The sequence below is a fragment of the Phytophthora ramorum genome (genome assembly GCF_020800215.1).
Source record: "Phytophthora ramorum isolate Pr-102 chromosome Unknown Phyram_PR-102_s0003, whole genome shotgun sequence".
Taxonomy (NCBI): domain Eukaryota; phylum Oomycota; class Peronosporomycetes; order Peronosporales; family Peronosporaceae; genus Phytophthora; species Phytophthora ramorum.
This window is the reverse complement of record NW_027150649.1, coordinates 1,691,492-1,704,142: the sequence shown is the minus strand read 5'-3', so window position 1 is coordinate 1,704,142 and position 12,651 is coordinate 1,691,492. Positions and strand designations below refer to the sequence as shown.

Below are 12,651 nucleotides of genomic sequence, written 5' to 3'. Positions count from 1 at the left end.
GCAACCGCGGGAGGAGCAGAAGCACCAGCAAATGACGCAGGGACAGGTGCAGCAGTGGGGGCCACCACCGGAGTCGTCGGAGTGGGTGGGTGGAGCCACAGCACCCAGCAGACCCACGACATGTCCAGCCAACGCACCCGTGTCGCCACGTCTCGCAGCCGAGACGAGACCCGCGGCGTTGGTGAACACGGTCGGGTTCAGACCTGCACGCGCCAGAAGACCGAAGAGAGACTCACTCGTCATAGCGTCGGGACTGCTTGCCATCTTGTCCTCGATGGAGTACGCGAGCGCCGCGCGGTCGGTCTCCTAGATGAGGATCTTGCTGTGTGATGCCAGGTCGATGTTGCCCTGGGCGTTGAGCTTGTCCGATGGTATTCCGGAGGTGATCGAAGCTTGATGGGACTCCATCATACTCGGTTGGTCGGCTGCCAGTACGAGCGACCCCAGGTAGGCAAGCGTGACGGCAATTGTAGCGATAGTCATCTTCATCAGGGAAAGTGAAGCAGGTGGTGGTGGAAGCCGACTTGAGTACTCGGAGTCCGATGAATAATGGCAATGAGCTGACATAGCACGTAAGGGCAAGCAGACAATCGTAGGAATCGTCGAAAACACCAAGAAATACTGATCGTTTGTGTGGATGTCTCCCAAAAGCATGTCAGAAAAGAGCTTCTTGGAGCAGCCACCAGCAAATTCTCTATAATGATTTATGCTGTTCATAGTCATTTCGAGTTTAGTTGGTCAGCGATGTGGTAATTGATGCAGCTGAATCGTATCGTGGCGGAGTCTCTCGTCGAGGTGCAGCTTTCAATTTGATAAGGAACTGTAAAGCCTCCGCCCAGTCACTACGCTTGGTCTTTTTCACTTCTGGGCTCTCACCGTCCGCGATCTATAGGAATGAACATCATCCGACACAGAATATGTTGTTAGTCGACCAATAAGCTGACCGAATAGTAAGACACGACTCACTCGTACCTCAAGATCCAACGTGCGATTGTCTTCATACTCAACAGAGAAGCAGTGCGGCGCACGGGTTGGCTGCTTTGCACGTTCGAACACTCGAGTGTCCTGGCCGAGAGAAACCCGCGTGATTGAGCGCGTTGGGATGGTAGCCTTTGGGACTGAGCTGTTCACCTTCCGGTAATTCAGATACTCGAGATCAGCTGAGCACCAGACAAAACGCACATGCGGTTTCCCAAAGCGCCCGTATTTCACGAACAAGCTCCCAATTCGCAGCAGCTCCATGCGTTTCCGGATCATGTCGCTCCCAGACTTGCGTGGACTTCCTGCTGGGGGCGGGACAGGATTCTCCACGCCATCAGTTGTCAACGCAGCACTTCTCAGGGTGGTCTGCTTGTCATCCGTCTCAGAGATGCTTGCATTACTGTACTCGGATCGCTTCGCGTTGATATGTGACTCTGGCTTCGGCTCCAAGTTTTCAAGCCGAGCTGCAGCTGGTCGGTCGTATTCGTGTGTTTCTGAAGCTTCACTGTCATTTTCACTGTCACTGCCGCTGTACGATGCGTCACAATCTTCCATGCTTCCCCCTCTCCCACTTGCAGACGAACGTCTATGAGAAGGATGGCGCTTTCGAAGAGCTCTTGTGTGAGATTTCGATCGTGCAATGTACGTTTTGGGGTCATTCTCAGCCTTTTGAGAGTCCGCCACAGTCTGAATTTGATCCTTCAACAGTTCAGCCTCACGCTTCTGCTCCAGCAATCGCTGTTCCAGTGCCTCAACGGTTCGCGTTTGCTTACTCATGAGCTCTTGCAGTTCAGCCGCGGTGTTTGAAGCGAAGAATGTGTTTTCCTTCAAAACTACCAGACATCCAAGTGCTGTGGCCATGCCTAGCTCCCGAATTTCCTTTGCAACTGCTTCATAGAGCAGCTGGGCTTGCTCGAACTCGCCCCCACTTCTCGGGTTGTCCAATTCTTCGCGAGGTACGTCTCCTGTGAGCAGCAATTTCTCTACGATTTCTTCACACTGCATCCAGTCGACCCTTTTGCCAAGTTGGTCCGATCGGTCCCTCGCACTTCTCGCAGCTGCTAGTGCTACTTGAACTTCTTCTTGAGCCAGTGCGAGGCGTCGTTCCCATTGCTGCTCCTGCTTGCCAAAGTGAAGGGCTTGCGCTTTCAAATCGTTTTCAAGCTGCACAGCCCGAGCCTGAAGATCAAAGTTGGTGGTTTCAAGCTCTGCATTGAGCTTTTCAACTGCCTCCAAGCGCTTTTCAGTGTCCACTTCCGAGTTTACGGCCACGTCCACAGCCACTTCAGAGCAGCGCTGCATGAACCTGCACGTCGATATGGATTCGTCCACGAAATCGTTCTCGGGATTCAGGGCTGCGATGAACACCGACTTGCAATTCCCACCGAGACTTCCTCGCAATACGGAGGTGAGCATCGAGTTGCGGTATGGAATGTGGTACGCCTTGGCAACTGCGTTGCGCTTGCTGCGTAGCGACAGAATCACCTACGAACGGAGCGACTACGTCAAACAATGCAGATAACAACCAGAGACGCCAAATGAAAAAGGTACCTGCTCCAGATGATGAAGAGACAAGTTAATGTGTTTTCCTTCGGAACGCATACGCTGAGTACCATCTCGTTTGTAGACCCGCTCCGATCCTGCAAGATCAACAAGGTGGAGCTTGGATGTGACGATCACGTCTGAATCGACGGGGCGAGACTCAATCATGACGCTGAAAATCGAGTGCGAGCGCGACGAAGCCTGACAAATACAATAGTGATCCAGACTCAGTACTTCAGCCTGCGAGATTTTATCCTGAGTTAGTATCCGCTTACCTGGTTCATCGGAGTATCACTAGTGACACGGTTCATGTTTCCGAGGAAGAGCAGATTCAGCGCTTCTTCTTCAGAGACCGCCTCAAAAACTCTAGCATGCAGAAACACACTGGTAAATTCTTTGCTGCACCAATGATAAAAAAGTTTCTACAGGAGGCTCACCCGAGATTTCGAAAGTGCATATCTCCCTCGTCGTCGTCCATCAGAAGAACCTTCGTCCACTCCTCTATTGGCCGATCGGTATGGGAGCTAAGCAACTCTACAGTTAGCATCAATGTTATCAAAAACAGCTACGGGGAAACACGTACCGATCGAGCAAGTCGTAGACATTTTCGTTGTAAATTTCCAGGTACGAGATGTAGCACGAGTAGCGCATGTTTGGCCTCTTCTCAAACTCCTCGAATATCGTGGAGAGGACACGAGGGATGATGCCGCGGTCTGCATAGTGTTCGCCTCCCGTGATTGTATAGGTTTTACCTGATCCAGTTTGTCCATAGGCGAGAATGGTACCATTGTAGCCGTCCAGTGCACTGTTCACGATATCCTACGACATGAATTAGGGGGGGGGGGGGGTCAAGCACGAAGAATGAAAGTCGAAGGACTTACGAGGCAAACTTCGTTGAAAACTTGCTCCTGCGAGACACTTGAGTCAAAGACATCGTTGAAATGAAAGTCAAGCCCATCGCGTTGCTTCAAGTGCATTCGAGACTCGTCATCGTCTGGAGGTGGGAAAGCAATCACAGTTCTGCTGAATCGACCATCGTCCACCCTTTCTAATGATAATAAAGAAATACGAGCCACGCATTAGAAACACTAGCGAAGAGTAGACAAACGAAGCACTGTGTACCGAGCTCGAACTTGGAGCTCTCGTGACCACGGCGAGGAGGCCGCAGACGCGCATAGGTGCCAATGTGCCACTTCACCATCAGCTTAAGTCACGTCGGAGAACCGAATTGCAGTCTCGTATGCCAACTATAAAGAGGATGAACACATCAAGAGTCGTTTTGCCAACTATACGTGAGCTAGCAAGTAATTTTAGGTGTTGGTCTAAGAAGAACGCAGAGAAAACAGTTTATTGGTCCTAATAAACTATTGTCATAGTGACTTGGACCTCCTCATCGTCAACCAGCTGAGCAACAAGCAAAGAGTTATAACAAGGTGTCACGGGTTGCTTGGAAATATATATATGTGGTTACCTGGTTGAAGTCACTGACCAATACACCCCTTGCACCGGTCGTAGTCTGCTTTACGTATGGTGCAAGATGCATCTCCAGTCCCTGACGTAGAGACTTTTTCTCGGTCGCATTTGAGCGAGACACAGTTGAAATAACCCTCAGGAAATCGTCCACAGTGACGCATCCCTTGCTCTCGTGGTCGTACACGTCGAAAAGCACTACAGCACAAATGAGTTTAGTTTGTGCTAGACGATCGGATCAAAGAAATGATTCCCCCCACCTTGTCGTTTGGGCTCGAGTGACTGCTTGACACTAAACACGGCCAGGATCGTCACAAAGGCGGCAAAAGACACCAGGTCTCCTTCTTTCGCCTCCTTTGTCTGTCGATCCAATACCGTCCTACAGACTAGTGGGGCAAACGGCTGCGCTCGTAGCTCAGGCATCTGCAGCAGCTCCACCAGCGTCACCCTCAGCTCTCGACTCGCATCTTCCCCTGGGATCATGTGCACAAATCGTTTCTTCAGCCGTCCCAGCTCCTGTCGCGAGACTTGAAAGCCTCAGTCAGCAACTAATCCAGCTCTAGCAACCCATAACCTCGTACACGGTTGCAGCAGTCCGCTTGGATACTTCAGCATCACTTCGTCCGCCTCCAACAAACTCAACCGCTCTTGCACCGTAAGTGGCTTGGCCTCCACCTCCTTGACTCCATCGCGAGTTTTCCGCCGTCCAAACATCTTCAACTCGCGTCCGCTCTTCCTATTGGTTCCGCCTCTTTTCGTCCAATCAGCCCTCAGACCTTCACTCACCGCAAAAGTTCCGCTTCACATTGGCAGTCAGTCTCCAATCTACCACCAAGTGAGCAATTCCAAGCCCATGGATTCCCAGCCCCTCGTCTTGCATCGCGGCTCGTGCCATTGCAAGGCCGTGCGATTCGAATTCGACGCGCCGAGTGATTTGAAGCGAACCGATTGCAACTGCTCTATCTGCACCATGAAGGGGAACCGCCACACAATCGTGGCCAAGTCCCGTTTCCGACTGCTGCAGGGCGAGGACATGCTCACACTCTACACGTTCAACACGCACGAGGCCAAGCACCTTTTCTGCAAGATCTGCGGCGTGCAGTCGTTCTACCACCCACGCAGCAATCCGGACTCGTTCGCGGTCACCGTGGGCTGCGTGGACCCCGCCACCATCACGAGCGTCACCACCGAAGCGTTCGACGGCCAGAACTGGGAGGCGTCCATCCAGACGTCCGTTATTGGCACCTGGGGCCACGAGTGAAGGTTCTAGGGGGTGATACTACGTGAGGGCAATGAAGAGATACCGCGTGCTTTGTTTGAGCTACTTTTTGGCCATTTTCATTTTTGAGACTAGAGGGAAGATGGCCCCAACGCGAGTGGGGATTTTGACGGTCTCGGACAAAGTCATGAAGTTTGACGCTACGAGTCGGATGTGCATCACGTTTCCGTCTTGTTCCGGGTAGGAATCGGCGCAGGAACTCCTGTACGCGCGAGTTCCGGATGGGCACAGTGTTGCGTTGTTTAGAGAGGAAAACTGCAGTGTGGACCCTGTTTTCAATAGAAAGGTGGGAAATAGGTATGGGAACGAGATCGTCAAAGGCGACAGAGCGGTGGTTCGGTCATTCATTCTGGCATAGTACACGATCTTCCCCGTGAAAGGTATCGTCAGCAGATGTCGGGGCGAGAATGCGCTCGTGTTGTATGCTACGGCGGACGATAATGAAACGCAGAGGCCCAACAAGTCGAGAGCTGATAGCGGAAACCTGTCGCTGAATTGGTTCGACGAGCTCCCGGATGGTGAGGTCTCGGTTGGAGACAATTAATTTTCTAATGGTTCTGGTAGGAACGAATGCAATTTGACCACATAGTGCTTACAGCAGTCAAGAGGTAACGTCTTCGGGTTTGCATCTAAGCGAACTAGACGAAAGGATGACCACGAAGAATTGGTTGTCGTTCTGACGAATTTGCTGCCCTTGAACGAGGTAGCACCATTAAACTGCCATCCTATTTAGTTCGGGTTATCCGCTTTGAATTCAATTTGATGGTGCTGTAACTATTCCGTCAAGAACGGCTTCATTTTGCTTTCTGCGAGAAACATTGCAAGATGCTGCCTCCTCGAGCTGGAATCCTTACATTTCCCGAGCGAACAATCGACAAAGTCCTGATGTACGACGCCCCTAGTCAAGTTTGCCTCACCTTTTCTTCGTGCAGCGGGTGGGCACAGGCGAAAAGAGTCATGTGGGGGAGAATTCCAGACGGAGGAAGCGTCAACTTCTACGAGGGGGAAGACTGCACAGGTCGAGTCGTTCACAGCTCCGAACAAGGCTCGACCTCCAATTCTTATGAACTGAGAAGGAACGACGAACTAGGAGATACGGTTCGTTCGCTGCTGGTGATGGAATACTCGCGCTATCCGATCAAAGGAATTGAGCGCAAGTGTGAGAGTGCGAAGCTCTCGAATGCTACGGCCACAGTCAAGGCAACTGACGAGGACTCGAGTGCGAGTTGGGGTGATCGCAACGACTCGAACTTGTCGGTCAACTGGTTCGATGCCCTACCAAATAAAACATCGGACGGTAGTCAAGGTTTTGATTCAAATGATGTTGGGGCTGCTGCTGCTGACATGTAAGTAGCGAGCTCAAAGGACGTACGGAGTGAATCGTACACTTAATAAACCCAAAACTCCTTACTCTGTTTAGGCACCATCTACATCGAATGGCAGTTCTTGTGGTATCGATGAATCCTTGCCATCCTATGAACTTCGATGGTATGTTCAAAATAAAGTCGAGCCAGGACGGTCTCAACATCCACTTGTGATAGTCCTGACGCAATATTCCAACATGGATGAACATTTTGCCTACGCATTATGCATCAACTCCATAGGCACTCCTCAATTCCCAACGACAGTCAACCGCCAGAGCTATTTGTACGATGCCTCAAGCCAAGTCTGCGTCACCGGTTTGAACCCCTTCCAGCCAACACAGCGTTGTAAAAATGACGCACGTGTCATTACAGCACCACCTACTAAAACTACAACGTTAGGTAGATGAAGTCTCTACAATCTCAATTCTCTTCAATAGCTAATCTCATATTACCCTGGCCAAACGCCTGATCCATCCGTCATCCTACTGCTTCGTGACGTCCGCCACGTACGTCATGATTTTCTTCAGGCGCGGGAGTTCTCTGGCCAAACATTTGTATAGTCGGCGATCGAACTAATTGAGTGCTACTGGATGACTAATCCTTTCAAGATATCAACCAAGCTCTCGTTTGCTCTCGAAAACTCCTCCGTAGTCGACCCACAGCAGTCCCCACCCCATTTGTGACGATGTCAATGTCTATGGTTTGATCAGCGCCAGATTGCCATGTCATTTCCTCGTTTCTCCCCAACCTCTGGCAGCTTTGGGCTATGGCCATTGCTAAGGCAAGTGTCGTCACGCTCCTTCAGGTTCCGTTGATGTTCGAGGCGCCAACATCCGTCTGCACGTCGTTTGCCAAGAGCAAAGGCTGGGAACCAGCCAACAGAGTCGACAGCGGTTTGCGTCTTCTACCTGGATGGAAGCTGCATGATCCCAGTTTTCATTTCTCCACCGCTGGACACGACGGGGTTCTTCGAGATGCAAACGGAAGCGACTCCCAAGGGAGTGAGCATCGAGTCCTTCAGAGTCACTTCCTATGCAAAGTATTTGCAGGGTCCTTCTCGAGCCCTGAGTACTTCCGAAAGCGTCGACAGCAATAAAACGCTGGAATTGACTTCACACTTCGGAAATGTGACCGAGGCATGACTTTCCAGTCACTTCCGATACCGACAGAGTTAAGGGAGCCCAAGATCTAGAGCTTTGCGAATGGAAAGAGTTGACAAATGATTCCTGTGTTATGAATTATCGGTTGGCTAACGTATTTCTGTGTCGAGCGATTTTGATGCAGGGGTGAAGGACTGGGCTTCGATAGTAGCGGTGATATACTTTGCTGTTCAGGAAGACACATCCGCAGCAGCACCAAACAGACGTCGTATCTGGAAAGGTGATTTAGCAACTATTTTCTTAAGGATCGATCATCTTTGATTGCTTAGGTAGTGGTCTCTGAAAGTTGAATCTCCACCTTCTCGGGGCCCACAGCCGCAGCGATCGGTTCCTTTGCTAGTTCGCTCCGCAGTGCCTCGATCTTTAGCACTGCTTCGTCCTTCGAAGCCAAGTCGCCAAGAATTCCAGCGCTCGACACGCTGCGTCGCGGAGCAGCGGGTTTAGCATCAGACGCTCCAGCCAAACGACGAGCACCACCATCGGAGCTGCGTCTCTGAGCGGAAGAAGCTCTGCTTGCTTTCCCACTGAGGGTGCTCGGGAGCTTCATCATCTTGACGAAATCGTCAAAGTTGAGCTTGCCGTCCTTGTCGCCGTCGACCTTCTTGATCATTTCCTGACAAGCAGCTAGGTCGAAGTGCTGGCCCAGAAGTGCCTTTAGGTCCTCTTTCGTGATGGCACCGCGGTGAGAGCGATCGAGAACGTAGAAAGCAGACAGGAGCAGGTCTTTATCCGATGCATCCTCCGGACTCAGCGTCGCCGCAACAAACTCGAGAAGGTTGATACCGTTTTCGTTCTGCTGGTCGAGACTGCATTGCAAACACGATAAAACATTAGTGAAAGACATCAATAGAAGTCGTTGAGGACTCACGCAGAGCTAATCTTCTCCATGTCGAGTTGGAAGCGCACGAGAGCTGGAGCCATGTACAGCTCCTGAAGCGTCAATTTCCCGTTCTGCATGAACCAGACCAGGTCAGTTATTGTGTTTCAAGACACGCGCTTGAATACTTTTTCAACGTACGTGGGCAACATTGAGTTCGTTGTACACTGCAGAGTGGAGAGAGACTTGGTGGGACGACATACAGAAGGCCACCGCCACGAGGGCAGCGCGTAGGAAGGGCGAGTAGTTGCAGAATGCCTTCACACGCGGCACAAATTCGTCGTAGCTGCAATGGAAAGCAAACTGGAGGTGAGACTCAGCATCACTTTAAGAATACGAACAGACCTGACCGTACACTTCAGGAGAAATGGCTGTTTCGCTTGACTTGATCCACGGGTGGGTAAGCACCTGCGCAGCAGTGAAGCGATCTTCCGGAGTCGTCTGTATACATGTTAAGCGTTTTGCGATGGTTAGCGTCGTGTCAGTGTATATGGCGAACTGTAGGTGTTCATACGTGAAGTAGTTTACGCAGTAGGGCCTTCGCTTCAGGGGAAACTGCATCCCATCCCTTGCTGGCGTACGAGACCTCGCCGGCGAAGATGCTCTCAACAAGTTCGTCTTCCGTGTCGCCGTAGAATGGAGCCTTGTTGCTGAGTAGCATATACTGTAAAGGGAAAACGTAGATATCAGCTCCTCGTCGGTAGTTCTTCGGGTGAAATGCCCGCGGCTTACCATGATAACGCCCAGGCTCCACATATCGCACGTCTCCTTGTAGTTGCCCTCAAGCACTTCCGGCTGCAACGAAACAAAGTCCAGCGTTAACCGCAAGAAGTTCTGCAAAATATACTTCTAGTCGTTCTTACAGCCATGTAGACAACAGAACCCAAAATCTTGCGCATGCTCGCTCCCAGCTTGAAGAGAGTACTGGCACCGAAGCTGCACATAATTCACGCGTTAGCGCTATTCACCAGTAAATATCATCGAAAACTTCCTTACTCGCAAAGTTTGATGTGACCTCCATTGTCCAAGGTCTCCACGAGAATGTTTTCCAGCTTCAGATCTCGGTGCTGTAAGGCGTAGCAGAGGTGTTAGTGACCGAGGATCATAGCATACTGGATGAGATCAAAGTGAAATCATACACAAATGTTGCGCGAGTGCAGGTACTGAATGACTGACGCTAGGTTGCGGACAATGTCCTTCGCTTCATCCTCTGGGAACTCCTTACCGCGAGCCTTCACGCGGTCAAGAAGCTGCAGAATTGGCCACGATTAGGACTGATATGATTTGGTACTTGTGGTAATGCGTCAAAGTAGCTTACTGTTCCGCCGGGGCTGAGCTCCATGATGATGTAGAAGTGGTGGGCGTCCTCATAAGTCTCCAGCATGCGCACAATGTTGGGGTGGTGCAGAACTCGGAGGATATCCATCTCCTTCTCGAACTCGTGGCGCTTACTGCCCGACGCGAAGTGGACAGTCTTCATCGCGTAGTGCTTGTGGGTCTTGAGGTGCTCGACTTGTTCGACCACACCGAAGGCACCTCTGCCCAGCACGCCTAGAACACGGTACATCTCAAGCACCGGCGTCTTGTGGTGCATGCAGAGCTTGGTCTGGAACATGTTCGGCCGGATCGCTTCCGAGGATTGTGCGCAGCCCATGGTTAAATCTCTCACGTGTCCACTTTTCGCCTGTTCTTGTTGGTGCCTGGGGCTAGAGTGAGTCTGCTGCTGATGAATTTGACAATGGCCGGCCTTGGGGCGTGCAGCGGCAAGACTCTGACGATGAAAACCCCACCCAATAATAGGAGATTGCATGTCTTCATCCCATACACCATTCTCTATCGTGTGGAAACTCTAAAAAGCTGCTTTGGCAAGAACGCTTTCAGGAATAGAGATGCGCTTTAGAAAAACGCGATTTCTTGTTTTACTTTCAGCCCATGATCTTAGTATCAGGCAGCTGCGTCTTATCGTTAGCGTTGTAAGTTCCACACGAACACCCACAGAATCGACCTCCTAGCCCAATATCGAAGCTTACATGGACGCTAGCAAGCAACGCGACGTTCATAACGGAGGATCTGGACCGGAGACTTGCAACGGCATTCTAAACGTTGGCAAGAATTACAACGGACCCGCGGATTGAGGAGCCGCCGAGCTTGAGCATCACATCCAGCTCAAATCTTTGTGTTCGTGGCCTTGTCGGCTCTTCACAGTGTTACAAACTTTTGTAGTAACTTTGTGAGATGTTGTTGCTGAGCATTCTCGACAAGTCGGAGCGATTTTGGCAACGGCACTCCTCCGGTTGCTTTGGGTATATTATCCACACATCGGATAGATGGTAGAGCGATCGTTTTGATGGAATCTGGGGCGAATGGAGTGCACTGCTCCCACGTGCGGAGCTTTAACCGAACCTCCTCAATTTGAGTCACGATCTCGATAAATGCAGTTTTGTCAATTTCTTCCTTCACAAGTGAAGATTCTGTAGATGCTCGAGCCGAATAGAACCGGAAAAATGACCTCAGGACCTCTTCGTGCTGATAGCAAAACATGGGGCCATAAAGCGCACTGAGAGCACTGCAAAAGCCCGCTTGAAAGTCCATGACGTGCTTGCGGATGCGATTTGAAGGCTTGTAAATCCGCAGTCCCCATTTCTGAAAAGCTTCCTCCACTGCAACTAGCCCCGTAGCAGGCGACACAATTCGATTGTACTTCATCCCAGTAGCTTGACCAGGTGTAAGCGGGAAGAACTTCCATTGGTTTCTTAGACGAAGACAGACGAGGTGAAAGTAGTGACTGACCAAGCGGAGCTGCAGTGCGTCTTGATATTCGAGATAGCACACAATACCAACAGCGCAATGAACAGGGATAGGCTCAAAATGACCCACACGTACGCGCTTCTCAGGAGGGAATGCTGCCAGTAAGCAGCTACTACTACGTGCAGACTTCGTAGTTGGAGACTCTTTACTCTCTTGGAGCTCCGTGCTCTGCTCAGGTTTTTCAGCCATCTGCTTGCCAATGGCAATTAACATGTTCGAACAGATCGCAACTGCGGTTGGATTGCACGACTGAAAAATATGCGGGACGCTGACAACATGGAGGCATGCGCCAATGTCCGAGAAAATCAAAAGTTCGCGTCTGCCTGCATCGCACACGATTATCTCGCCGTGAGTTCCCATTGCTAAGTCGCAAGGCATATCGAAAACAGAATAGACCATAGGCCGAAGCTCAGTGGTAGCCATTTCTCCAGCTGCCGCCTTAGTACCGAAGTCTAGGGTGGGGCCACGTCGGCTGCCCCACTCGAGCTGAGCTCTACCTCGATCCGAGAACCGCTGAATACGCTTATTTCCTTCATCGCACACAAACAGATCGCCGTTTCCATTGACAGCTACAGCGCACGGATTCATCAGCTCTCCAAGCTTCCATCCGTAGCGCCCTATCACCTGCATAACGACCCCCGTTGCCGTCATAATCTGGATGCGATGGTTACCAGAATCCACGATCGCAAGGTATCCTCTTGGAACGAATTTCAAGTCGCTCACACCGCGAAACTCTCCACGAGCGGTGCCAGGACGTCCAAGCAAATGCTCCAACTCACCACTTCCAGAAAATATCTGAACTCGGTTTAGTTTTCCGTCAGCGACAGCGACTTCTCCTCGCAAGTTCACAGCCACTGCAACAGGATAGAGGAATTGGCCTGGCGCTGAGCCGCGGCTTCCTATGGTCAATACGGATTCAATTTCGTTTAATCCCATCTTCAGTCCCCCCGTTTGATCAGGATCGAACGTTGCGCCGTAAGCGTCCACGCAGCATTTTACTACGTCACACACCAGCAGGCACCTGGTCAAGGGGTTCCAGCAGATTCCTCGAGAAGGCGGTAAAGCGCTGCCGTTCGCACCGAACAGAGACTGCTTCACAACGACGCCGTGCTTTTCCAGGACACCGTAGTCACGCCCAGAGATCGGAGCTACTTTCAACTCCATCTCCGA

General features: G+C 51.2%; 4 protein-coding genes across 4 annotated transcripts; 1 reads left to right on the top strand and 3 right to left on the bottom strand.

The window, feature by feature from the left end:
• Positions 1-730: 730 nt before the first annotated feature.
• KRP23_3710 (Kinesin-like protein KIF6) lies at positions 731-3,174 on the bottom strand (the record flags this gene model as incomplete). The annotated part of the gene is made up of 6 exons (XM_067888597.1): positions 731-886; positions 973-2,466; positions 2,533-2,724; positions 2,799-2,889; positions 2,961-3,047; positions 3,107-3,174. 6 exons carry the CDS (start codon positions 3,172-3,174, stop codon positions 731-733), a joined length of 2,088 nt encoding a protein of 695 aa, XP_067747824.1.
• Positions 3,175-3,879: 705 nt separating this feature from the next.
• Positions 3,880-4,707, bottom strand: KRP23_3709 (Calcium and integrin-binding protein 1; the record flags this gene model as incomplete). The annotated part of the gene is made up of 4 exons (XM_067888596.1): positions 3,880-3,927; positions 3,995-4,191; positions 4,254-4,520; positions 4,575-4,707. The coding sequence occupies 4 exons, from the start codon at positions 4,705-4,707 to the stop codon at positions 3,880-3,882; spliced, it is 645 nt and encodes a 214-aa protein (XP_067747823.1).
• Positions 4,708-4,846: 139 nt separating this feature from the next.
• On the top strand, positions 4,847-5,254 carry KRP23_3708 (Centromere protein V; the record flags this gene model as incomplete). Its single annotated transcript, XM_067888595.1, has 1 exon — positions 4,847-5,254. One exon carries the CDS (start codon positions 4,847-4,849, stop codon positions 5,252-5,254), a length of 408 nt encoding a protein of 135 aa, XP_067747822.1.
• Positions 5,255-8,061: 2,807 nt separating this feature from the next.
• On the bottom strand, positions 8,062-10,288 carry KRP23_3707 (Calcium-dependent protein kinase 34; the record flags this gene model as incomplete). Its single annotated transcript, XM_067888594.1, has 10 exons — positions 8,062-8,602; positions 8,665-8,747; positions 8,815-8,959; positions 9,029-9,114; positions 9,188-9,337; positions 9,406-9,468; positions 9,537-9,609; positions 9,670-9,740; positions 9,813-9,923; positions 9,992-10,288. The coding sequence occupies 10 exons, from the start codon at positions 10,286-10,288 to the stop codon at positions 8,062-8,064; spliced, it is 1,620 nt and encodes a 539-aa protein (XP_067747821.1).
• Positions 10,289-12,651: the final 2,363 nt, after the last annotated feature.